Below are 26,714 nucleotides of genomic sequence, written 5' to 3'. Positions count from 1 at the left end.
GAGACTACCAGAATGGGAAGAATGAAGTTCTCCGTACAGCTCTGATGATGTGGAGCGTTTCCTGGGCCAGGTTTGAGACGGCAGGGCTGTCATCAGTGATGTCTTGAAGGGCTGGAAGAGAAAGGAAGAGAGTCAAGGTGAGAGGCCAGGGGTGTGGGGACGTGAGGAGCCCCTCCTGCCAGGGCCATTCCAGCCAGCTCTTGCCATGGCCAGGAGGGAGCAGGGCCCAAGGGGATCAGCTGGAAGGTGCTCTCGCTCACCCTGGCAGATGAGCTGCAGCTCTGGCTGCTCCTGCTTCATGGACCTGGCGGCGATCCCTGGGAACACAGAGCCTGTCAGGCCCCAGAGGCACAGGTCCCCCGCAGCGGCGCTGCCAGCCCGGCCACACGGCCTCCTGCCCTGGCAGGGCTGAGCCCGGGGCCTTCCCGCATGGGGACGCCCCAGGGCTGGGCTGGCACAGGGCGGCAGCAGGCACCAGGCCACTCGGGGCTCCACATGCCCTGGGCCGCATCCTGCTGCCGCTGCAGCAGCCGGGGCTGGGGCCGAGCTGCAGTGGGGCGGGGAGGGACCCCGGCCTTGTGGCTCACCCAGAAACTTGATGGCCAGCTTTCGCAGGGGCTTCTCTGGGCTCTCCAGGAACGGCAGGGCCTGGCGCACGTACTGGCCCACTCGGCTCCTGTCCTTTTCCAGCTGCAAAGAGCGCCAGGGCAGAGAGGGAAGGCTCGGCTCAGGCTCTGCCCCTTGGCCGGGCGCTCCCTGCCCCCAGCACGGGGCTCCCCTGCCCACAGAGCCCTGAGGCCTGGCCAGCAACTGCTGGGGCCGGGCTTTGGGGGGAGCAGAGGGCTGGGTGCTCCTGGGGAGCCGTGGGGCGGCCCTACCCCACAGCCCAGCTGGACCGGGGCTCCATGGCAGCCTGGCTGCGGGGCAGGGGAGCTTGGAAAAGAGCCCGCATGCCCCAGGGAAGGGAGCAGTGTGTGGGGCACAGGCTGGTGTCTGTGGGTGCAGCAGTGGACACAGGCACCCTGCCAGCCCCACACATTGGGCATCAGGGGCTGGGGCTTTGGGGCCGTCCTTACCAGGCACTCGGGAAACCTCCACGGCTGCTCCATGGTCACCAAGTCCTCAAGATCTCTCCACTTCAGGAACCTGGCTGCACCAAACAGTGCTCTCCAAGAGGCCTGCACAGCAACAGAGAGCGGGCCATGGCACCGCAGCCCAGGGCACAGCACCCACATCCCTGTGCCAAGGCCAGGAGGAGGCTGCAGGCGACCATGGGACAGGGCAGGAGGCACAGCAGCCTCCTGCCATGGGGACACCAGAGCCCACGAGTCCTCACCTCTGCCACACGCTGGTTCTCATTGTGCCAGTTGAAGTAGAATGGCACCAGACTCAGGTACACGTGTGGCTTTAGGCTCTTGCTCCTCTCTGTCGCCTCCATCAGCTCCCGGAAGAGGAGCATGGAGAGCTGCTGCAGCTGGCTGTGCTCCTGGTGCAAAGGAAGAGGAAAAGACCTCAGCACTGGCTTCTCCAGGCCCACCGGGGCACAGGCCTGAAAAGACACTGGGCCCAAAGTTTCCTGGCAGCACTCAGTGCCCACGATGAGGGGCACAGAGCCTTACATTGTCAAAGAGTGGCCGCAGCGCCTCAAGCAACTTCAGGGCAGTAGGGGTGGATATTTTGACGATTTGGAAGTGCAGCACGTTGATGAACGCGGAGAGGGTCATCTGAACCGCGTCTGTGTCTGCATCCTGCAGTAGCTCCAGGAGGCTTTCACTCAGGCTCCGCATGCTCTTAGCCTGTGTGGAACACAATGCTGTGGTGCAGCCCCACGCTGCTGCCGCGGGGCCCAGAGGCCAAAGGTGCGTCCCAAAGGAGTCGGGCAGCTGAACGGGGAGGAGGAGAGCTGGGAGCAGCTGCCACAGCTGCCAAAGGCCAGCCAAGGCCAAGCTACTGCCTTGCACAGCCTCACGCTGCCGGCCCGGCTTCAGCCCCTGACCCCTGCTCACCATTGCGGGAGCCTTGCTGAGCACCAGCAGGCCTCGGAGCGCCAGGCGACGCCTCTCCGGGCACTGACTGCGCAGGTGCCTGGAAATGATCTGCAGGACGCTGGGCCCACATTGTCTGGGGTTCAGGCAGTGCAGGACCTGAAAGGCAGGGAGCAGTGACGGGGTGCCCGGCCGGCAGGAGCCCAGACCCGCCCGGGGCTGGGCCCAGGCAGCAGCACAGGGTGCAGGCACCGTCCCGGGCGGCTGCGGCTGTGAGAGGGCAGAGAGGGGGAGGCAGCTGGGCCAGGCAGCGCTCGCCATCAGGCTCACCTCCACCAGGAACGCCAGGGCAGGCAGTTCCCACAGGGGCTCTCCCCTGCTGAGCCGCGGGAGCAGGCTGACGGCGATGCTGCGACCAAAGGAGCGGGAGACACGGCACAGCTCCCTGCAAGGGGGAATAAAGGTGCCAGAGACCCTGAGCCAGGTGGGCAAAGCTCTCCTGGGACTGACTCACACAGGCCTGGTCTTTGGCCACCAGCCCAGGAGAGGACGTGGGCACTTTGGGAGGTGGGTCCTCCTGTGCAGCCGCCCCTCTCCGCCTTTTCCACTCTGCTCAGCCATCCCTGGCTGCCAAGGCCCTCTGGCCCAGCAGCACGGGCACTGTGAGGGGTGGCCTGTGCACAGGGCAGAAATGACCTGTGGGGGTGTGGGGCAGTGGGGAGAAAGGGCTCTCACCTGGCCAGCAGACCCACTGCATAGTGGTGGCTGTCAGCCTTGAGGAGCATGTCCCAGCCACACTTGCGACCGATCACCATCAACACGTCCTCATCCAGCAGCTGGCGCAGCAGGGCTTTAACAGTCTGCACTGCAAACCTGTGTGCAGAGCACAGCCCAGGTCAGGCACAGAGCCCTGGCCCCAGCCCCGAGGGCGTGGCAGGGAGAGGGGACTGGGATGGAGCACCTGTTGGGGTTGGGGGGAAGGCTGCGCTGCTCCCGGCATCGCCTCCAGAAGGTCTCGACCTCCTCTGACATCTCCTCTGTGCTGATGAAAACTTGGAAGAGCAGAGTCAGAAGGAGGCGGGGGAAATTGTCCTTCACTCCCCCTGGGCACCAGGAGTGGGACAGCTGGAGGATCTCCCAGAGTGCCACAGTTGCCTGCCAAAGACAAAGCACCCAGAGACAGCTCTCAGGGCCCAGATGTCCATGTGGCAGGGCCCAAGCGTGGCAGGGACAGGCCAGAGGAGACACAGGGGGATCCCCCAGCCTGGTGTCCCTGAACCTGCCCCTAAGCCAGGCTTGCAGCCCAGTGCCTGGGGCAGGGAGAAGCAGTGGTGAGGGAGGATGGAAAGGCGTCCCAGAGGCAACCTGGGGGCGAGCAGAGGCCAGCTCAAGAAACTCACAGCCAGGGCAAAGACATCCCTCTCATCCCCATCAGAGGTGCGTCTCCTGTGCGCTGGCCAGTATTCCAGCACACGGAAGAGGATCTGCAGCACCGGCTCCTTAGTCCATCTGGAGGAGATGAGCGTCTTCCACATGGTGCGAGCAGCTCTGTGGAGTCACAACTCTGGCTCAGGGGGGTCTGGGACACAGCTCTGTGGCCTGGGCAGCTGCGGGGCCCAGGTGACAGAGCCACGGTGCCTTGTGGGGCAGGGAGGCAGGCTGGCCTCAGGATTGGAGGCTGACATGCCAAAGCTGGCAAAGAGAGGAGCTGGAGTGTCCTGGAAGTCTCCATGTCTCTGGCACACCATTTGGGACAGGCTGTCCAGGGGGATGGGGTCTAAAGGCAGGTGAGCCCTCAAGGCAGGTGGGCCCCATACCTGTCACAGGCTGGGGCAGAGCGCAGCAGGGTCACTGCAACATCCGTGGGGTGTTCCTCGGTCAGCAGGACAAGAGTCTTGTCCAGCCTGTGCTCAGCAGACACATTGGACGTGAGCCACTGGTGGATGCACCTGACTATGGCCGGCACCTGGAGGGGACATGGGGGACAGTTGGAGAGCTGCCAGAGCCAGCAACTTGCCCAGTTTCCCCCAAGAAGTGCTCCCCTTGCCACCACACTCTGCTGGTCTCAAAGGCTGAGGGGGCCCAGCGCAGCCGGCGTGAGGGGCCACAGCATCCCTGGGGGACTGGAGCCCTGGCCACAGGCTGCTTACTTGCTTTGCTTTGTAGACACCGTTCTCCACAAGCATATCCAGCAGGGCAGCGCTGGTCTGGGCATTGAAGAGGTCTGAGTTTGCCGTGTCCCCAGTGGCCATGAAAGTGGCCTCTTCATGCCAAATGCACCTGATGAATCTGCAAACCAGCTACAGGAGAAAGGCAAGGAAGAGAGAGGGATGTCCCCTGGAGGGCCGCGACAGCGGTGCTGGGCTGAGCAGTGAGAGCAGGCCCAGCCCAGGCGGGGATGGCTGCAGGTACCTGTGCTGCCCTGCGGAAGCGGCCACGGGCACGGAGCTGCTCTTCTGTCCGCTCCTGGCCTGCATCTGGCAAAGAGCGAGCGCGCTCAGAGCTGAGGGTGTGTGGGAGAGGCCGGAGAACACAGCCCAGGCCTGGGCTCCAGGAGCAGGCAGGGCCAGCCCCGGGATGCCCAGTGGATGGAGCACGGCTGCCAGGAGATCAGCCCTGGCCCCTCTGCCCCCCTCCCTTTCCCTGAGCATGTCCAGAGGGGATGGGCAGGATGAGGCCAAGGGGGCTGCAGCCACCAGCCCTGTGGCCCAGCTCCAGCACTCACCCTCCTGCGGGGGCTGCACCTGCTGCACCTCTTCAGGCTGCTGTGCTGGAGCAGCCCTAGGGCTTTCCTCCTTCTCCTCTTCCTTCACCCAGGCCAGCTTGGGCACCGTGGGGGGTCTCTGCTGCATGTCTCCATCTGGTGTTATGGCTACCTGCAGCAGAGGTGCCATGGAAAAGCTTTGGCTCCTCAAGTCCTGCAGTCGTGCCTTGAAGGCAGCTGCAAGAGAGAAGCCTGGGAAATGCCTCGCCTTATCCAGTCCCACTGTCTGGCCTCGAGGGCACCTGCCCCAGGGACTGGAGATGCCTTGAGCAGCCCCAGGTCCCCAGGTCCCACACTCTGGCCTGGAGGATGCACAGGGCAGAGGCGGAGAGCTGCCAGAGTGAGCAACTTGCCCAGCTTCCCCTGAGAAATGCTTCCCTTCCCAGCACACTGTGCCAGCCTCAAAGGCTGAGGGGGCCCAGCGCACCCAGCTTGGGGGGCCACAGGCTGCTTACTTCAGCAGAGACAGCTCTCTCCTCAAGAAAGTCCAGGCTGGGGGTATCGGCCAGGCGCTGAACAGGCGCGGCCTCAGTGCTCGCCACGCCCTCCGTCGTTGTGGCGTCGGCCTCCTCCGTGAGACCAGGCAGCACAGAGTCACAGTGTGACACATCATCGGTGGACGTGGTGTCCCAGTGGGTTGTTTGATCGCTGGTTGCGGTGTCACACTTTGCTGGGACAGCAGTCGACGCAGTGCTGACATCAGGCTTTGTCAGCTGGGTCAGGATGGTGTCAGGCTGGGCCTGGACATCAGCTGGTGTAATCCTGGCCTTTCTACGCCGACTGCCCATGAATTTCATAAATGTCTGCAGGAGAAAGAAGGGCAGGGAAGAGAGGGATGTCCCCTGGAGGGCCGCGACAGCGGTGCTGGGCTGAGCAGTGAGAGCAGGCCCAGCCCAGGCGGGGATGGCTGCAGGTACCTGTGCTGCCCTGCGGAAGCGGCCACGGGCACGGAGCTGCTCTTCTGTCCGCTCCTGGCCTGCATCTGGCAAAGAGCGAGCGCGCTCAGAGCTGAGGGTGTGCGGGAGAGGCCGGAGAACACAGCCCAGGCCTGGGCTCCAGGAGCAGGCAGGGCCAGCTCTGGGATGCCCAGTGGATGGAGCACGGCTGCCAGATCAGCCCTGGCCCCTCTGCCCCCCTCCCTTTCCCTGGGCATGTCCAGAGCGGATGGGACAGGATGAGGTCAAGGGGACTGCAGCCACCAGCCCTGTGGCCCAGCTCCAGCACTCACCCTCCTGCGGGGGCTGCACCTGCTGCACCTCTTCAGGTTGCTGTGCTGGAGCAGCTCCAGGGCTTTCCTCCTCCTTCTTCCTCCGGAACAGCCTGAGCAGGCTGAAGCGTCTCCCTGCCATGCCACAGTCTGGTGTCCAGGGCACCTGCAAGAGAGAAAGAGAACCTCGGAGAAACTCCGGGCCCTAAGTTGCAGAATGGCCTTGAGGCCACCTGCCGCAGGGATTGGAGACACCTCGGAGAAGCTCCGGGTCTCCAAGCCCTGCAAAAGGGTCCCAAGGGCACCTGCCACAGGGATTGGAGACACCTCGGAGAAGCTCCGGGTCTCCAAGTCCTGTGGAAATGCCTCGAGGTCACCTGAAAGCGAGAAAATTCTCCAAAATGCTCCGGGTCAGCAAGGCACGAGTTGGCTGCGCGGGGGCTCCGCACAGCACCGCTCTGTCCCGTCCTGTCCCGTCGCCTGCTCCGAGGAGCACTGTTGACACTGTGGCCGTGTCACCAGCAGCACCTCTGTCACCACGGGTCATAAAGGGCCCTTGGACACCCTGCCCCCTTCCATCCCACTGGCCATGCCCAGCGTGTCACAAAGGGCCCTGGGACACAGTGCCACGTGGCCTGGGGCCTCCCCCAGCCCCGCCAACCTGCCCCACCTTGGAGGGAATCTTCTCTCTGAAGTATCTAATCTGGCTGGACCTGAACTGTAGGAAGAGCTCAAGAAATGAGCAAACACTCCCCTCCTGTGCCTGCTCACGGCAGCACAAGGAGCCCCCTCGACCGCCGACTCAGTTGCAGCAGGAAGGGCATGGGGCCTTCCACACAAGCTGGCACGGCCTCCTTGGGAGAAGTGCTGGCTGGTGGCCATCCTAAACAGGGGGGCTGACACCGAGAAGGAAGGTGTGGGCAAGGGCACCAATGCTGCTGGCAGCCCTTTGGCCAGGGCTGCACCCAAATCAGCAGCTCTGGCAAGTCCTGGCCCAAGGAGACCTGCCACCGCCCCAAGTCCTGGCAAGGGTGCTGCTCGTCTCCTGCCCCAATGAACTGTGCCCCTGTGTATTAGTTCATTTGAATACATGCCCAGAATAAAGACAAGTACAACAGACATTCAAACACTACAAAACATCTTTTACTGCAGTGAGAATAAAAAACTAGCAAAGAGAATCAAAAGCTAAAAAAGAATACAAAATAACTGCTTTATCAGTTGGCATTCATACAATACTATGAACAGCTTTTATTATAGTATTAACTAGTAATAAGGGAATTAAAGGAACATTTAAAGGATATTAAAACAATACTACGAGTGGCTTTTAATACAGTATTAACTAGTAAAAAGGGAATTACAAGGATATTAAAAAAGGATATAAAACATTTGCTTTCTCAGTTGCTTCCTGTCAATAAACTGTGCTTACCCACACAGACAGGCCAGGGCTGCCAGGATCTGCAGCAGCTGGTCGGTGCCCGTGCTTAGCGGGCGTCCCCACGGAACAACACAGTCTCCATGGCAGGATGAGGATCGCTCACCCCAGCAGTCCTGACACCCCATTTTATCAGCTCCACATTACACCACGTAGGGCCAGTACCCAGTATAAGGTGATGCCTGAGTGGCAGCCAAACCCCGCCTGTTCATCACCTGATAGCAACAGTCTGTGCATGCCCTGCTGTAGGGCAAGGGGCGAGTGACCCCTGCCCACAGAATCTGCCTCTCACCAGCATCTTTCTCACCCCTATGTATGACCTCTACCATTGTGTTTCAAGGGTAGATGTATCTATCTTGCAATATGTAGCAAAACCAAGGAAGAACTCAGCTCTGATAATAGGGGATATCAGGCTGACTTGCTAAAAAGCACAATGGACCTTACAATTCGCTTGTGCCATGAAGTTACATTGTACCATACTCTGGCTGGTTTCACATCCTAATATGATTCCTTTCTCACGCCTCTATGCTCCATTGATCATCTAATTCAAAAGTACCCCCCTTACAGACATGAAACAGTTTAAAGTCCTGTAGATGTAGAGATGAAAAAGTCATATCTAAAATGTAGTGCCAGCTTGTTCCTAAGCATTTGCAAAATTCCTTCCCAGCAGGTGCCAGGATGGGTGGGCAGGAGGTGACTTGCTTTATTCAGACCATTCTTGTACATGTGACTGCTGCTCTTTCTTCCCTTTCCCCCTATTTCTGGGTTGGTTTCTAGAGCTGTTTTTGAAAGAAACACTTTTTTCAATCTCACACGTGAATATTTTCAATTAAATACAAGACACAAAAATCTAATAAAACCAAGATTTAACAAAATGGTGAAATCACACTCCTTTATATACTCTGAGCACTCTGCTACTGACAGTTTGTGTAGTTCTCCATATACTGGAAATGTAACTAAGGATCAAGAAATTTTCTGTGTATTCTTTATTTCCTTTTAAAGTTTTTTTCTGTCATTAAATTGGCTGCAGGATTTGGTCCTGTCTTTGTGGAGGATGAATGCCACTGTCTTTTTATGTTTGATATTTTATTGCTTAGGGGGACTGTCAGTGCGAGAAGTGCTGGGAAGAATCCTCCACTCAGGGGCTGGAGCTTCAGCTTCTAAAGAAGGCTGTACTTAATCAAAGAGCTGCAACTCAGGATTTCTCCCTGCATTCCAGAACTTTTCATTTAGCCAGCTGAGAGTGCCCAGGGCACAGCCAGGTTAATGTTTAACTCTTCCAACACTGTCCTCCTCCCAGGATATCCTGTCATCCTGAGAAGAAGGAAGGGAGATGCTGTGCCTATTCCCTAGGGCTGGGCAGGAAGCAAAACCTTCAAAGCCATGGCCCTTCTGAAGGAGTTGATCTTGTGTTATTCCTCAGTAGTCAGCACTGAAAATTCTGTATCTGAGACACTGAATGAAAAAGAGAGTTGCTGAGAGGCTTGTTTGGGGGAGAGTGTTTTTTTGGTTTGTTTTTGTGGGGGTATTTTAATGCCAAATGAAGGTTGGATCATGAAAATCAGTCTTGTTACTGACAAAAACAGTAAAGGTATTTAAATGCTTTCAGATGCTGTAACCATTTTCCTTTCTTTCACTTTCTCACCCCTTGCAAATCAGAGACAGTTCCTAGAGGACAGGAGAACAAAATACACAAAAAAAGAAGTTATTTTTCTACTCTTGAGGCCCTTGTCAGGTCTGTTTTGAATGCATTTGAATCCTGCTGCTTCCATGCTCTTTTTCAAGTAGCACCAGATAAATACCTATGAACTACTGAGATGAGAGTGATCATTCTTACTTCACAAAAGGTTTCTCTTTTTTCTTCCTATCCTGTGTCCCTTTTGTTCTAAGCTAATTCACTGCTGCTGTTTTGGGTACAACTGATGTCAAGCAGCAAACCTGTAACATGCCAGAAACAGGCTGCAGTGGGTTGAAGACACAGCTTATGTTTGATTGTGTGTAAAGACAGAGAGTTAGTTAGGTTTATCTGATAGCCTGGCAGAAGGAGAGAGGAGCAGGACAAACTGTTTTCAGTAACTGTGCTGTTCAGACACCTGATAAGATGGAGAGTGTTTTGGAACTACTGATGTCCTTTGAATAAGAAAAGAACAATCAGGTCCATTGACACTGGCTTATCAGGAAGGAAGTAAAATGCCAGTACTTTTACATGAGCAAAAGGAAATGTTTTAGACACTTTGGGCCATTTTTCCCTTGAAATTAAATAGCAGGGTGCTTTTGAGTGTGCTGTGATGAGTGGGAGGATTTATTACCTTGACAGAATTACAGGTCAAGGTGTTTAGAGAGGAGTCCTCAGCAACAAGAACAGCTCTTTGGGTAAGTGGCTACATCTATTCATGTTTTTTTTGGTAGAGATTCAGGAATTCTCTCCTTTCTTTCTCCCTGAAGTGCAGTGGCTCACTTACAATGTGCAGTTTTTCAGAGTGTAACATCCTTGTGCATTTTGTAATATCCTGGCAGCATGTTTGATATTGGGTGTGTAACAGGCTATTCATAAAATAATGCTGGATCACTGACTGGTGTGTCCTCTGCCTTCAGTCACTGGGTATTTTCATGTTCCAAAAAGAATATATCTCAGCCTGTGCTGGGAAGGTGTGATTCACCATTAACTTACCCCAGCAGGCATGAAACATGCTCAGATGCACTATTATCTTCTCAAAGTTTACTCTTTTTTATTTTTGTACCTTTTCAAAATTTATTTCCAGGTTCTTTCACATGCTTACAATTAATTTGGGGATATTCAAATTCAATGAATGATAGTGCACGAACATATTTGATTGATTTTGGATTCCAATTGATTCCTGTCAATGAGATCCCTGTGACACTCTGAAATCAATGATGTGTGATTCAACCAAGGCACCACTGTTCTGTACATTAGGTAGCAGTCGGGAATTTAGGAACTAAATGTTCACAAGGTATAAATGGAGAAAATGTTTAGATTTCAATAGCCCTTTGTTTGGCATTTATTCACAAAAATATGTTTTTTGGGAAAGTTAGTTTTCCAAAGGGCAGGTTTTCAGTAATAGAAAGGTCATTGATTTCAGGTTTATTAAATTTTAGCTAAAAACAACAGGCTCCATTGGGATGTAAAATAATTTAAGTATTTCCTGCAGGCAACCTTCATGCTTTAGAGCTGTTGCTCAAAGGTTTCATTCTTCTATGAAGATGTCAACTGTAAATATAAAAATGCCTCACTGAAAATGTAATGGTTCAAAGATTCTAACTGAAATAAAAATTCCTGCCTGTGGAAAGCACTATAATCAAAATAAAGTGGTTTTCACTTTTTTTTTCCTGTGGAGGCCGCCCTTGAAAAGAGTGCTTCAAGGTAGCAGGGTTGGTAGGGAATGCCAATTTTTATTTATTCATTTATCTCCTTCACAGATGATGATAGTCCAGCTTTGGAATCAGCAATACACTTCAGCCACTAATACAAGGCAATATGTGAGCTGCTGCTGCTTCCAAAATGCAGTATCCTGGCATTTCAGTCAACTTTATAATCTGGCAAAACCCCACTTGGCAATCTTAAAATCTAGCTTCTGAAGCACTTTTATATCTGAAAGCTTTTGATGTCTTTTTATATCTCTTTAGCATATATTCAATTTCTTGGGAGCAGTGGCCAGGATGTACACTTGATGGATGACTGGGGTGGGGAGTCTCCTCCTACCTCCTGCTTTTTTTCTCCTCCCCTTTAAATTTAAAAAGAGGTGTGATAATTGTGCATTAGGTAACTCTGGAACATGAATCCTGCAGATGCAGCTGTTTGACAACATTAATGTGGGGGGTTTGTACCATTGTTAGGTAAGTTAGCAGAGATTTTCCAAGCTGAGAAGGACAGCCTGCTGCCAAGCTCTGGCATCTGTCTTAAGAAGTCTTTTGCTTCAAGGATGCCCTGAGGGAAATGATGACTGGATGCTTTTCTGAAGGCACAAAGGGCCTGTTTTCTCTTCCATAGCATTCAGAATGGGACTCCTTGTTCCAGCCTGCCTGCTCAGTTTTTTGTGGTGCTGGGTCAGGGTTTTCATGTGTTTTTTCTCCTGGGATAAAGTTGTGTACAGTGAATATTGATTATTCATCCCATGTCTAGTTCACTGTCTACATCCTGAATTTGACCCAGAGCCTGGGTAAATGAGGAATGCATTGAAACAAAGTCAAGGATCCTTCAGTGACTTGTTTCTCTGAGTTCAATCTTCTGAGACCTCTGGTGAGTCTGGCAGGGAAACAGAGTCCCAGCCCAGCAGCAGTGCCAGGGAGCAGCAGCATTTGGCCTGTTGAGAGCTGCTCTTTTTCTCCTGCCCCCCTCCCCTTCTGGGCCTCGGTGAGGCCTCAGTGCTCTGGGCCTTGGTCCCTGGGCTGGGCTGGGTCAGTCCCGTGGCCATGGCACTGCTGGCATGAGCTGGGCTCCACTGCACTCTTTCCACCACACAAGGGGCTCCATTTGCTCCGGGCACAGCCTGAAGCCTCAGCTCTTCTTCTCCAGGGCTCTCAAGAAGAAGGCCAAGGAGCAGACTCTCCAGAGGGTCCTTGCCTTGCTGGTTTCTCCCTGGAGTCCGTGTGCTGCCCTCAGGGTCCCACTGTGGGGGCTGAGGGGCTGAAGCTGCTCCAGCTGGTGCTGGTGGTGGCCAGTGCCCCTGGAGATGGCAAATGGGGCCTGAGGAGCCCGGGGCCGATTCTCTGCTGCTGTGCTGGGGAGCGGGGCTGGCCCTGGGGCTGCAGGAGCTGCCTGAGCTGATGATGTGCTGAGCATTGCAGCCCCAGAGGGCCTGTCCCTGAGCTCCATGGCCTCCATGGCCTGCTGCAGGGCCAGACCTGAGTGTGCTGCTCTGCTGGGCTGGGGCAGGGGCAGGGAGATGGGGGGACCAGGGAGGGGCTGGACTGGGCAGTGCCAGGGAGGGGAAAACCCCAATGTTGAGCTGAAGTGTGTGAGTGTGCAGGGTGGGGGCTCTGCCACCACTTGGGCACCTCTGGAGTCAGCATTTCCTTTGGCAGCACAACTTATCTCGGAGGAGATCGTTTTGCAGAGTTGGCTTTTCCCCCTCTTTCCCAAGGTTTTCTCTTTTGTTTTCTCATCCCCTGAGGGGAAAAGGGGGAAGGGAAGCACATGTCGATCCCTGCTTTTATCTGTATACAAAAGGGAGCTGGGGTGGGGAGGGAGGGGGGGAACAAAGCGATTTCTCTCTCTATTCTCTCTCTTTTATCCCATTCCCGCCTCCCTCGCCACACCCCGGGCGACTGTTTCACCGCCGCCCCTCCTCGCTCGTCCCGCGGGGCAGCTCTTTCAGCTCCGGGGCGGCGGAGACTCCCCCGGCGCGGCCCTTTGGTTTCCCTCGGTTTATTCTCCGGAGCTGATTCTGTTCCGAGCTCGCCCCCCTCTCTGGCGACCCCCGCCAGGGCCCGTCCCGGGGCGGCTCCTTCAGTGCCCCGGGCGGCGGGGACCCCTCGGGGCGGCTCCCCCAGGGCCCCGCCCGCCGCCGCCGCTCCCCGGGGCCCTCCCCGCTTCCTGCCGGGATCGGACACCGCCGGCGGCCCCGGCCCTGCCGGGCTCCATCAGCCTGAGCAATTGCTGCCCAGGAGGGGCCGGGGGCTTCCTCTTGGCCTTCGTCTCCCTGGCGCTGGGGCTCGGCTTCTACCTGCGCCAGAAGGTGAGGGGGGTCCCAGGGGGTCGTGTGTCCCCCCAGAGCGTCTGTGCCCCCCCGGGGACCCCCCACCCCGCTGTCACCCCCTTTTCTCTCCCCACAGAGCTCCTGAGCCGGCGGCGGCCGCAGCCCCTCCCCGGGGCCTCGGGCCCAGCCTGGACCCCTCCTGTCCCTGTGAGGATTTTGGGGGGTCGTGTGTCCCCCCCTCCCCTGCTGCCACTCCTGATCCCAGGAAAGCTTCCCAGTTCTCCCCAGTCCCGGTTATTGCGGGGCAGTGGGGGAGGGGGGGTGGATAACGAGGGGTGGAGCCGAGTTTGGGGGGGGCAGAACTGGCTCCAGGATGGATCGGGAATAGGGACTCCCCTGTTTCCCCCCGTGTAAACCCACTCTGGGGGTCTTTGGGAGTGCACCTGCCCCTCAGTAGGCACCCAGCTCATCCCAAAAGGTGCTGGGAACCCCTCAAAACCTTCTTAGAGCTCCCCGAGGACCCCCAAACACACTCAAAGCCCCCCCAGGACCTCACCCAACCCCTTTTCTGGGGGGACTTCTCTGGGCACTGGTGGTGCTGGGAGCCCCCCCGGCTGCGGGCGAGGAGCTCTCGGGTGAGCGGGGGGTGGGAAGGGGGAGGTCGGTGGGAAAAGGGGGGTTAGAGGGGATAAAGGGGTAGTGGGACCCCAAACTGAGTGGGAGGGGAGTGAGACCCCCCAAAAGTGGAGGGGGGGACCATTGAGAATGATGGGAAATAAGTGGGAGAGGTCAGGAGAGTGGGGAAAGAGGAGGGTGGGACCCCCAAACTGAGCATGAGAGGGCTGGGGAGTGGGGAGATGATGTGGAAGGGGTGAGAGAGGGGAGAAAAATGGGGATTGGGACCCCCAGAGTGATCCTAATTGGAGCTGGGGATTGAGTGGACTATGAAAAAGTGGGAGGAACAGGGAGAAGGGTAAAAGAGCAGGGGTAGTGTGGTGGGATAAACGGTCCCATGGGAGCCTTTGGGCACAGGAGGGCTGGGAAAGGGGGGTGGCCCCTCTGAGCTCACAACTTACTGTACGGTGCTGGGGGCTGCTGGATCCAATCTCAACCTTGGATCATGCCAACAGTTTCAGTTTAGAGGAATTACAGAAGTGTGACTGAATCACTTTGGTCCCCTAGGTTTTATTGATGGCAAATCAGATCTATTGATAAAAAGGAATTTATTTAGGGATACAAATGATCAGACAAAAGATCTTCATCAGAATTACTTAGTGCACAATATATACACTAAAACTACCTGTACAGGATAAGATAGGACAGTGCTCTACACTAAAGCAATTGTTGAAGCAATTCTACTCAAGCTGCCACAAAACGAGAAATTCTTAATTAGAGAGGGATGGAACTCCCCCAGACCAACGCTGGTGGGGGGATCTCTGCTCTCAACCTCCAGGAATGACCCTGGGGGGGTCCCCAGCCAAGGCAGGAATCTCCACACACCCCCCAAGAAGGGTTCTGTTGGAAGAACCTGCCCCTGGGAAAGGGGACTGGGTGGTGGAAAGGGATGGACTGACAGTCACTGGACTCCAGGGGTTGCCTCCCCATCAGGGGCTTCATTCGGGGTGTAAGTAGCGGCCGAAGCTCTTCCTGCAGTCGGGGCACTGGTGGGGCTTCTCTTACTGGTGGGTCCGTTGGTGTTGGGTCAAGGCAGAGCTGCGGGTGAAGCTCTTCCCACACTCCCCACACTTGTAGGGCCTCTCCCCGGTGTGGATGCGCCGGTGGGTGATGAGGTGGGAGTTCCGGTTGAAGCCCTTCCCGCAGTCGGTGCAGCGGAAGGGCCTCTCATCCGTGTGCGTCCGCTCATGCCTGACGAGATTCCCGCTGGTGTGAAACCTCTTCCCACATTCCCCACACGTGTATGGCCGTTCCCCAGTGTGGATGACTTGGTGCTTGCGAAGGTTGGAGCTGTCCCTGAAGCTCTTTCCACATTCCCAACACATGTAAGGACGTTCCCCAGTGTGGATGTGCTTGTGTTTGCGAAGGGTGGAGCTGTCACTGAAGCTCTTCCCACATTCCCCACATGGGTAGGGTCGTTCCCCGGTGTGGATGTGTTTGTGTCTGCGAAGGGTGGAGCTGTCACTGAAGCTCATCCCACATTCCCCACACGTGTAAGGACGTTCCCCAGTGTGGATGTGCTGGTGGGTGAGGAGGCTGGTGCTCCACCTAAAGCTCTTCCCACATTCCAAGCACCTGAAGGGTTTCTCCCTGCTGGGAGGCTGCTCAGGGACCACCAGCTCAGAGCTCCCCCTCAAGCTCCGGCCGCCTTCCCGGCACACGCTGGCTCTTTCCTCCTCAGAGCACCCTGGGCTGGCTTTGGAGTCCCTCCTGCAGGGGGATCTCCGGCCCTTTTCCTCCCCGCTGCCTTCCTGCGCCGGGGAGCCCTTCAAAACGGCCTCTCCCACCAGGGTCTCACGGGGGGATTTGTCCTCCGGGCTCTCCGTCCTCAGCTCGGGGCCTGGGGCAGGAAGCAAGAAGGACAGGCAGGGGATTTGCCTCCGGCCCACAGGGAAGGCCAAGGACATCCCCCCAGCTCCGGCCCCGGCAGGACGGCGGCGCCAGCGGGGTTGTCCTGCAGCCGGGGCCATGCTGGGCTGACAGAGCCAGCACAACACCCGCCCAAAGGGACACTGACTTCCTCCTCACCTGCCTGGGGGGCCCAAGGCATCTTCCTCTTCCTCGCAGCCTCCTCCTCCATCCGCCCAAGCTTTGGGAAGGACAAATCCTGATGGGGGGAAAACAAGGGCTGAGCGTGTTGGCTTGGGGGTTCCTCCTGCCCAAGTCCATCTCTAGAACTCACCGGGCATCCTGTATCCATAAAACCCCCCAAAACACCACGATTCAGCCCCGAAAAACCCAAACCATCGAGATTCAGGCAAAAAATCCCTTCAGAAATAGCAACCCCTTCAGAAATAGCAACCCTCCCCAAAAACGGCAAAAACTTAAAGTTTAGCCAGAAAATACTCCAAAATATGAAGATTCAGCCCAAAAACATGGTGTTTAATTGTGAGGATGAGGGGAGTGATGTCATTTCATGAGCACTTGATTGACTTACTATATATTAATCAAAAGCTGTATTAATGTAGTGTCACTTAAAACACTCCAGGGCTGTTCCTCGAGGTTCTCTGGCCCCCTGCCAGTCTGGGGCTGTTTCTCCAAACCACCAAACCAAGTGTGCCAAACGCCCTGGTATGTCAGTGCCAGCTGGGGGAGCGGGCACTCAGTGAGGGGATGAGAAAACTGCACCCAGGGCTGGGCTGAAAGAGGCTTCAGCACCACTTCTGATGGCCTGGGGGGCAGCATCTGGCTTCTCCCAGAGAGATGGCACTTGTTCCTCTGCAGGGAGTCAAGGGCAGCAGGGTGACTCCTGCTGCATGGATGGAACAGCAGAGGATCCCTTGGGTCCCCAGGATTGATCAGCACTCAGGGATACAAACTGCCCTCGGGCTCAGGATGCAGCTGCCAGCACAGATTTCCCTGCAAAGTCTGCAGGGAGTCAAGCTCTGCAGAGGAGATTGTGCCCCATGGATGGGATTGCAGAGGCTCCCTCAGGTCCCCAGCATCAATCAGCAATATACACAAAAGGCCCCCTTGAAAGTTTTTAGGGGGAGTGTCCTGTAGGGAGGGGACAGTGTCACCCCACCAGGGTGGGGCTGGCAAGTGGGAGGCTGCCCCAGGGGTCTGCAAGAGGCCTCGTGCTCTGCTCGGCCCCAGCACTGCCTGGTACCAACACCCCCGGCTGCCCCCGGCCCTGGGCAGCTCTGCTGCCACAGGCTGTGCCCTCACCGTGGCCCTGCAATGGCCCTGCCTGTCCCTCACCCGTGGCCCTGCCCGTGGCCCTGTCCCTTGGCTCTCTCTCTGCCAGCTCAGTGTGGGGCACACGGGCTGGGGGTCCCTCCCAAGCCCCCCGGGCAGCCGGCGTTGGCTGGGGGGATGTGAGGGCTGGGCCTGCTCAGCACAGCCCCGGCCTCGTGCCCAGCGCCTCTTTCCTGCCCCACACAAGAGCTTCCCGGCCCCCCCAGGGCTCCCCTGCTGCTGCCTCTGCTCCTGGCCCTGCCTTTGCTGCTCCCTTGGCTGGGGCAGCGGCTGCAGGGGGGGATGGCAGCAGCTTCAGCTCCACGTCACTTCCTGGGGGGAGCTCAGCCCGGGGGGACGGGCAGGGACCTGATGGGGATGGACAGGGGCCCAGCAAGGACAGCCAGGGCCTGCAGGGGAAGGCACAGGGACAACCTGGCCCCCCACACTGCCAGGGCTGTCTCTGCTCCTCCTTGCAGGCTCCGTGGCCAGGCACAGTTTGTGTTCCTGGGTGCCCACCATCTCAGCACTTGGAGACGCTCAAATCAGCGCCCGCAGCTCTGCAGCAAAGCCCCAGCTCACCTGGCACACAGGGGATGGACACAGCACCTGCTCGGGGCTCTCACAGCTTCTTGTCTTCCCCACCACGGGGCTCTCCTTCCTCAGCAGCACCTCTGCCTTGCACTTATTCTCAGCCTCACCTCAGGGACAGCTCTGGGCTCACCTCCGCGCCACTTCTCAGCCTCACCTCAGGGCCTGGGCTCAAGGACAGGAACCTGCAGGGAGGGGACATCAGGTGCAAGCTGAGGGCTGCCTGCTTGCACTGGCCTCTGGGCTTCTTTCTCCTTCTACAACCAGCCCACAACTCAGCCTGCTTTTCTAACACCACACATTTACAGACTAACCTTGGAGATAGATATGGACAGACATCTCTATCACCCTGGGGATGGAGCCTCAAGCATGTGCTGCCATAGGAATGGCAATCAGAGAATCACAGAATCAGCCACGTTGGAAAAGACCTCTGAGATCATCAAGTCCAACCCTGGATCCAACCCCGCTGTGCTTCCCAGACCATGGCACTGAGGCCACATCCACTCTCACCTTCAACACCTCCAGGGATGCTGACTCCACCCCCTCCCTGCCCAGCCCATTCCAAGGCCTGATGACTCTCTCAGCAAAAAATTGCTTCCTAATATCCAACCTAAACCTCCCCTGGCACAGCTCAAGACCCAGCCCTCTTGTCCTGCTGTTGCTTCCTGGCAGAACAGCCCCACTCCCACCTGGCTCCAACCTCCTGGCAGGGACTTGCAGACAGTCAGGAGGTCTCCCCTGAGCCTCCTCTTCTCCAGCCTCAACACCCCCAGCTCCCTCAGCCTCTCCTCACACCACTTGTGCTCCACTCCCTTCCCCAGCCTCGCTGCTCTTCCCTGCTCCTGCTCCAGCCCCTCCAGGGCCTTCCTCAACTCAGGGCCCAGAGCTGGACACAGCACTCCAGGGGTGGCCTCACCAGCGCTCAGTCCAGCCCAACAATCACTTCCCTGCTCCTGCTGACACACTTTTCCTCACACAGGTCCCTCTGCAGAGCCCTCCTGCCTTCCAGCACATCAACACACCCCCAGCTTGGTGTCACCTGCACATTTGCTGATGAAATGCCTGGTTCTGCAGGAGTTGGAGATGCTCAAGGGGCAGCAGGACCATGTCAGGGGCCTGGGGGGCCTGGGGGGCTTTGGAGTCTGGGAGGGTCCTGGGGGAGCTGGGGAGGGGCTTTGGGGATTGGGGGTACAGACCAGGACAGACCAGTACAGACCAGGACAGACCAGGACAGACCAGTACAGACCAGGACAGACCAGGACCTCCTCACTGATCCCCAGATCTCTCCTGGAGCTGGGCCACCTTTTCGTGGGACACCTGAGCCCCCCCCAGGGCCCTCCCAGTACAGTCCAGTGCCCCCAGTACAGCCCACTGTGTTCCTGTCCCAAGGTCTGGGTGATCCCTCTTTGGGGGGGTTGGGAGGGATTCGAGGGGGCACTGGGGAGATTTGAAGGGATCTGGGGGCGGTTGGATGGGGATTTGGGGGGGCTTGGGGGGCTTTGGGTGCATTTGCAGGAGTTAAAACAGGTTTTGGGGCACTGGGGCATCAAAGTGATCTATGAGGGGAGAGGATTAAAGGGAAAATAGAGGTTAAGAGACATTTGGGAGGAGTTAAAAGGGCCAGGGGGGGACATGAGGGACTGCACCACAAGCAGGTGAGTCCTGAGACCCCCTCTGGTGTCCCCAAGACCTTCTTGGTGTCCCCAGTTCCCCCCTTGACACCCGAAGACCCCCCTGGTGTCTCCAATGTCTCCAGGGCCTCCTCACAGCCCCAGTTCCCCCCTTGACACCCCCAATTCCTCTGTTCCAAACCCCTCCCCACTGTCCCCAAACCCCATCTCTGATGTCTCGAACCCTAATTCTCACCCCAGGAGCCCCCCCCTTGACCCTCTGACAACAAAAACGCCCCCCCCCCCACGCTCACAGAAAGGTCAAGGGCATCTGGGGACACACTGGGGACAGTCGGGGGGCTTTGTGGGGCACTGGGGGATTACTGGGGGATACTGGGACACACTGGGGGGAACCAGGGGGCACTGGGGGGTTACTGAGGGACACTGGGAGGGACTGGAGGTGAACTGGGGCACACTGGGGATCACTGGCAGAGAACTGGAGAGTTACTGGGGGATTACCAGGACACATGGGGAGACACTGGGAGGTTACTGGGCCATACTGGGGGTTACTGGGTGCTCACTGGAGGATCACTGGGCCATACTGGGGGGCAGTGGGAGGTCACTGGGACACACTGGGTGGTTACTGAGGGGGTTATTAAGCTGTACTGAGGGTCATTGGGAAGTCATTGGGATATACTGGGGGCACTGGGATCCCCTTACCAGGATGTGGTACATCTCCCCCCACCCGGATTTTGGGGGGCATCCCTAGGACCCCTTGGGGCTGGGAGACACCCTGAACCCCACTGCTGGGCTTTAGGGGACCTCCCAAAATCCCCTCAAAACCCCTGAAATTCCTCCCTTGACCCATCAAAACCTTCTCCAGGTCCCCTCAAATCCCCTCAGAGACCTCATCCCGCCCTCGGACCCCCCAAACCTTCTCAGTGACACGCAAAACATATCTGGGACCCCCCAAACCTATTCAGGGACCTCCAGTCCCCCTCAGGGACCCTCAAAACAGTCTGGGACCCCGTAAACCCCCTAGAGACCCCAAAACTACCTAAAAGGTCCCCGAAAAGCCCCCCAGGACCCCCAAACCTCCTCACAGACCCCCAAAGCCCACCTGGGACCCCCCCAAATCTCCTCAGAAACCAAAACCCCCTTGGAGACTCCCAAACCCACTCAGGGACCTTCAGACTCCTCCCTGAGTCCCCTCAGGACACCGAACCCCCTCAGGGACCCCTCACAAAGACCCCGGGAACCCCCGAACCCCCGCGCTAAACCCTCCCGAGCCCTCCAGCCTTTCCACCCACAGCCGCGCTCCCCGCAGCCCCCGAGCGGATCCCCAGACCCCGCTCTCGCCGCCCCCCCAGCCCTCACAGCTCAGCGCAGCGGACGCCGCCTCTCCCGCACTTCTTTCCACGCGGACAAAATGGCGCTCGCTCTGCGCGCGCATCGTCCTTAGAAACTCGCCCCGCAGCCAATCAGCGCGCGGCCACGGCCCCTGCCCGCCCTCTTTGGGCTTCCGCCCCGCGCGGTGCATTGTGGGAGTTGTAGTCCTTGCGGCGAGAAAGGATAGGCCTTTGGGGGTTTAGTTTTTCTGTCTTCTTTTATTATCTCCTTTTTCTTTCTTTCGCTTCTTTCTTTTTTTATTCCTCCTTTTTTTATTCCTCTTTTTTCGTTTTTCTTTCTCTTTTTTTTTCCTCTTTTTTTCTTGTTCTTTCTTTTTGGTTTTTTTTTTTCTTATTTTTTCCTGTTCCTTCTTTTTCTTTTTTCTCTAAAGTCTAGACGACTTTAGGAATAAATTTAAAAGCCAACACAGTGCTATAAATGTAGGATGTGAACGTAAGGAAGTAGTAATGAAATCTCTGGCAAGACTTCACTCATACTGTGCTCACTAATACTTACCACATCATAAAAATCTGCTTTTTTAAAAATGTGAGAAGACAGTTGATCCCAGGAATAAAAGTTATGAGCTGTGAAGACAAGAACAGAAAAACCCTCCTTCTGAAACAGTCACAGAAAAGGCAAATAAGTGTAACACAATTATGGAGTGATGAAAAGGAGTTCACACAAAGAAATATTTTAGAGATATGCGGAAGAATTACAAGCATTGCCCCATTTTCACTAATTCTTCTTTACTTTATTTGCTATGATAAATAACACAACTGTCTGCTTAAAACTGGGAGAATTTTACTCATTAATACGCTACAGACTACAGAGAGTTTGTGTGCCAGTTCTGCTTCTCACTTGTTCACTAAATCTGAGCAGAACTTCTGATTACACAGAAATCCCAATGGCTGCAGACTGGGCTAGAAGGGAGCAAATCACCATGAAAAACAAAGTCCCAGTGCTCCCTGGGAGTGCAGAAGAGCAGGGACAGTGTCAGGAAAGACATCTCCTGAGAGGAACACAAACTGAACTCAAGTCCAGTTTTCTTCTTTCTTCTATCAAAGTTATTTGGGAGACAGCTGTGACAGTTTTTCTCTAAAATGCAGGTAGAAGGCCAAATCTTGATTTCCTTGACTTTGGCATGACTGACTTATTTGGGCACTTTTTCATTCCCTCACTTCAATTATATGGCAAGGCAGCAGAGAACTCTGGAAAAAGGTTTCTTTAACACAAGTTGAAAATTAAGAGGTTATTTTTAGTTTGAAAAAAAAATTGTGATCTTGTCTTATTTTGCATAAAGGTCATATTCACTCACCTGATGACAGTAAAAAAGCCAACAAACAACATCAGAAATCTCAGACATTAAGGTATGTTTGGCAAATATCATTACTATAGAAAAGAATAAACTGCTGTATCTTCCCTTTCTCTCTCCTTTTCTCTCTTCACTCTCAGTGGCCTTTTTGTCTCATTATCTCAGAATTTTGCAGGGATTTACATTTTCCACTCCTTACAGCACAAGGATATCCCCTTTCAGGTGGTATCCAAGCTACTGTTTGGTTGGAAACAAGCTATATGAAGGAAAAATACTTTAATTATGCAAAGAGTTTCAAGAATTCAGATATAAAATTTCAGATTTTTAAAATTCATTTTCGAAACTACAGAGAAAAATCCCACAGAGAAATTTTTAACTGTAAATAAGTATATACAGTGTAAATAAAGAAATGCATGTTGGAAAAAAAATTGTCTCATAATTGTAAAACAGTGATCAGCAGTAACTTCACAATGGAATACTCCTTTGTCCTCTGTCACTCTCCCTTTTGTACAATCTTCCATCCAGTTCCATCAAGTACTCCCCACAATGGAAATTTCTGGAACAGCATTGTTTTTCTTATCCTTGAAAAGAGAATGCTCCATGTTCACACTCATTAAAAGGCTGTGATTTTGTACCTGATGAGATCTCTCTCACTCTTTGATCAAACAAAACTTCTGTCTAAGTGAAATCTTGGCTGCTGAAGTAAAAAATAAAATTTCTTCTTATTTTAGTGGCACCCAGATTTCATTGAATGATTTACAAAGTGTGAAGGCACTGATTACAGCCCAGTGTAAAATCACCATTACACTCATAATTTACCATGCAATGGAATTGTAGAGCATTTAAAGAGTCATTGTAATAAACATCACAGTAAAGCAAACAGACATTGTCCTAGTATGGAAGATTTCTTTAAACACTGCTAATTTAATTCTAGTTAAACACACATATCCTAGGGAATGCCACGTGCTTTTCAGCAGGATTTTATGTGTAAATCAGGATAACACGTTTTCAAAGCATTAACTAAAAGGAAGCACGAACTAAAACCTATTTAACCAATGAGGTATTGCTTTTAAACTACCACAAGGTCATAAAAAAGATCATTTCAAAGCTGTAAGTTTTCTAATTGTAATCAACAACAATCTAATGATGAAAGAAAGTCCATCTGAATGGCTGTCATAAACCTCTGCACACCCTTGCTTATCTTTAAAGATCCTTTACTTTGTCATTTGGTAAAATTTTCACTACCAAATTTTGCAGTGCAAAATTAAAATGTGGCACTGGAATTAGAAATAACATTGTCTTACTGCTCAGTCTTAAATGAGCAGTGAAACTCAGATGCAGTTTTATTATTCTATAACAAAGTCTATTTGTTAATATTAGGTGCAACTTGACAATAAAATTGGAAAAGTATAAAATGTGCTGGAAATTGACCTTTTCCTTATTTCTCAGTGATCTGTCACACAAACTCTGTATTGGATTTACTCACTTTCCTGAAGTCTTTCTGCTGGTTTGGACCCAAACCTAATCCATCTGTTTGCAAGTAAACTGTTTCAAGTTTAACTGTATTTTGAGCTGTAAGGTTTGTGGGATTTCTCTTTTCTTTGTTTTTGTTTTTCTTTTCCTTTAAAATGGTATGTATGTCACTCTACACTATTCTTACTCAACAGCTACACCTACACATCTCTCAAGATCAAGAGTTGTTGGGCTCTCACATTAGAATTCAAAACTGCCTTAAATTAATTGTTTCCATTGGCATTTATTCAACCAAAGCTAATTCTCCAGGATGGCCATGCAAAGGGAATGCAAAGGGACACACCTACACCAGCTAGAAATGGAAAAGCTTTCTTGAAAAATAAAAAACCAAACCAACAACCAACCAAAACAAAACCACAGAACAAAACACTCACAGTGTTCAGGGTGTATTTGCTCAATTCTCTCATTTCCAATTGTTATGAAGAGAACAGCCAGAGGGGTTTAGAGCCTCAGTCACTGTAAATCAGCACATTGGAACTGACTTTCTTACAACTAAAGAACCTGGTGGATTCTGGCTCAATATATTGCCAGTAGTTTATGTTACTATTATTAAACAAATTCTCTAAATCTATCCAGTAAGTGCTCCTTGTCAGCACTTCCAACTTCTATTCTAAAACAGGTTCCAAAATGCAGGTGAATCTCTCTATTCTTGGACTAGATCAGCTGTCCCTGATAGAGCACATCACCATTCACAGGAAAAAAATGAAGTACATGATACACCTCTCACCTTCACAATATGTTAACTATACAACTGTTTTCATTCTCTGGTTCCTAAAGTTAACCATGTGACAAATTAGAAGCCAAAAAGGACAATTTTGTTCGTAAGAACTACTAATGCAAACATATTCTTCTGAACTTCCAGTCCTCAGTTGAGAAAATAAATCACATTTTGTTCAACAGAGTGTTTGTGGAATTGTTCCATGCACAGAAAAAGCACTTTTTCCTACTCACCTCCTGGAGGCCTGACAATTGTTACAGCATCACTTATCAAGCTGCCCTGGCTGTTGGATGCATTCACTTGCACTGTGTAGTGAGAAAATGGAATCAGGCCTTTAATGGTACCCACACATTGAATTTCCTGCTGCTGCAGAACATCTGAGTATCATTTACCACAGAATAATGAGCATTATCTGTCATGAAAAAGCAAGAAAGTGGGGAGAAGAACAAATATTAGACCTTGTGTCTGCTACAATTCAGTCTTTAGGAACTAAGTCTTATTCCTACTCAGAAGAAGACTTGCTGGTTTTAGCAACAACACACACACATGAAACTCTGGCTATTGGGGAGAAAAAATATTATTCATCATTTCTCCTGCTTTTGGCAACAGTTTATGGTACCTGTAAATCTTGGAAAATAAACAAACATGAAGCAACCCTGCAGTTGCAGAGCTGACTGCTCTATACTGCAAACAGGAGCCAGCTCTCAGAAATTACTGATCTTCTAGAAAAGTTGTGGGATAACTGCAGATTCCAAACATTAGTGTTAATTCTTGTGCCTATGATACACTGGTAAAAATTTCTGAATTCACCAGAAAAATGCTTCCCTTAGGAGTTTATAAGCTAACTCATTGCACAGAGCAGAGAAAGTCACCTGCAGTAACACCTGCTTTCCAGCATGGCCTGCAGTCCCCTCACAGATAAAAGGATTGGAAGGATTCATTTGATCAGCTGAAATCATCAGAGGACACCACAGCAACCTCCATGTCCTTTGCAAACCTTTTAAGATCTCAAACTTAAGACAAAACAATATTCTGCCCTACAAAAATAAAGAAACCCTTTCCAAAATACCCAGTAAGACTAGAAAATAAAAAAAAAAATACATGTCAGGTAGCAATATTTTTCAGATCAATGAAGAGTTCACTCACATATCTGAGAGCAAAGCTGAGCTCGTTTAAAGATTATCCTGTATTTCCAACATATAAAGCCCTCTATAAATGATTAATATTATTACTACTGTTCATCATTCCATGGAGAGCTCTCACAGTGAAGTCAAAGGAAATTCTCTGTTACAAACAACAGCAGAATCACACAAGTCTAAGATCACAGGTATGAGAATCAGACTAAATAGAATATAAAGAATATAACTATTAAAAATATTGTAAGTGAAGTCAGGCATTGTCACAGGTAGCAGACTGAATATTCACATCTGAGTCCTCTACAAAACCTAGATAAGATGGAATTACAAAAACTCTAGAAAAGCAATGTTTTAATTAATTTTTTAAGGGAAACTCCTTGGATTTTATTCAAGTTTTAAATGAGCTGTTAAAATTGAAATGCTATTAAATCTGAAAACCGTTTTCCAATCTCCCCTATTTCCATGATGTGCTCTAACACGTGTGTGTGCAGCACATTTCAGTCCTGCTCACAGGACATTTTACCACAGATGAGGGATCTGGATTTTCTCCTGATTTGGGGATTCCTACAAACAATCTCTGATTTACTTACGGTGCAGGTCCACTCCATTCCATTATTTTGGTGTTCACAGAGTGGCACAAAGGGTGTTTTCAGGGATTCTTCTGGTAACACATGACACACTTATTTTCTGAGGTTTTGTGGAGGGGGGGGCAGTTTTGTAGAACTCTTTGTAAACCTGCCTTGTAGCCCAGTTCCTTATTGCTCCAATTCTCCCTGGATGACACCGTGCCAAAGCACCAGAGCACCCGGACAGACTCCAGCAGGGTGAAGGTGGGATGGTTTCGTGGAGCCTGATGGATTCACTTTGGATTTCACTGAAGTTTACACAAGCCTCAGACCCCGTTTTAGATACAGCAATGAAGGTAAAACTTCTTATCCTGCCAGAAGAACAACCATGTTTCACACATTCCACACACAGAATCCTGCAGGAGCAAAGTTATTTTGTCTGACATTATTCTCATGGACCCAGGCTGCTCAACCAGCACCACAAAAATGCATCCACATTCCTTGAACTCAGCTCTTCAATTGTACCTCAAACCCTCCTTCTGCACCTTTGTGAAACTGTCCCTGGGTGTGATTTGGGAGCAGATACAACCCAGCATACCTAGGTAGCCTCATCTCCTCGGATGGTAAGACTGATGGGGAGATAGACAACAGGTTAGCAAAGGCATACAGTGCTTTTGGAAAGCTTCATAAAAGAGTTTGGCGAAACAAACACCTGAAGAAAAGTACAGAGATCAGTGTTTACAGAGCCACAGTGCTGTCTACTCTCTTCTACGGATCTGAATCCTGGGTCATCTACCACCACCAGCTGCGACTCCTAGAACGCTTCCGTCAATGCTGCCTCTGCACAATCCTAAACATCCACTGGTCAGATTATGTGACCAATACATCTGTTCTAGAACAAGCAGCAGTCACAAGTATTGAGGCCATGTTGCTGAGAACACAGCTGTGATGGGCAGGGCACG

General features: G+C 52.9%; 2 protein-coding genes across 2 annotated transcripts in view; both read right to left on the bottom strand.

Annotated features, from left to right (window-relative positions):
• Nucleotides 1-26,714, bottom strand: part of LOC127474810 (uncharacterized) — a 1,039,526-nt gene that overhangs the window by 997,235 nt on the left and 15,577 nt on the right. The window contains 2 exon segments of the mRNA XM_051796115.1: nt 14,726-15,386; nt 17,546-17,554. Of these exon segments, the coding sequence (XP_051652075.1) occupies nt 14,726-15,386; nt 17,546-17,554 (670 nt within the window).
• LOC127474843 (uncharacterized) lies at nt 2,479-5,808 on the bottom strand. Its single transcript, XM_051796150.1, has 8 exons — nt 5,205-5,808; nt 4,711-4,861; nt 4,398-4,462; nt 4,136-4,285; nt 3,803-3,951; nt 3,386-3,533; nt 2,947-3,140; nt 2,479-2,858 (listed from the first exon to the last, which is right to left on the bottom strand). Exons 1-8 carry the CDS (start codon nt 5,544-5,546, stop codon nt 2,717-2,719), a joined length of 1,341 nt encoding a protein of 446 aa, XP_051652110.1. The 5' UTR covers nt 5,547-5,808; the 3' UTR covers nt 2,479-2,716.

This window comes from Manacus candei, unplaced genomic scaffold (genome assembly GCF_025592945.1).
Source record: "Manacus candei isolate 608988 ecotype Guabito, Panama unplaced genomic scaffold, ASM2559294v1 h1tg000045l, whole genome shotgun sequence".
Taxonomy (NCBI): Eukaryota; Metazoa; Chordata; class Aves; order Passeriformes; family Pipridae; genus Manacus; species Manacus candei.
Note: the sequence above shows the minus strand (reverse complement) of the source record. Positions and strands in the feature narration are given on the sequence as shown.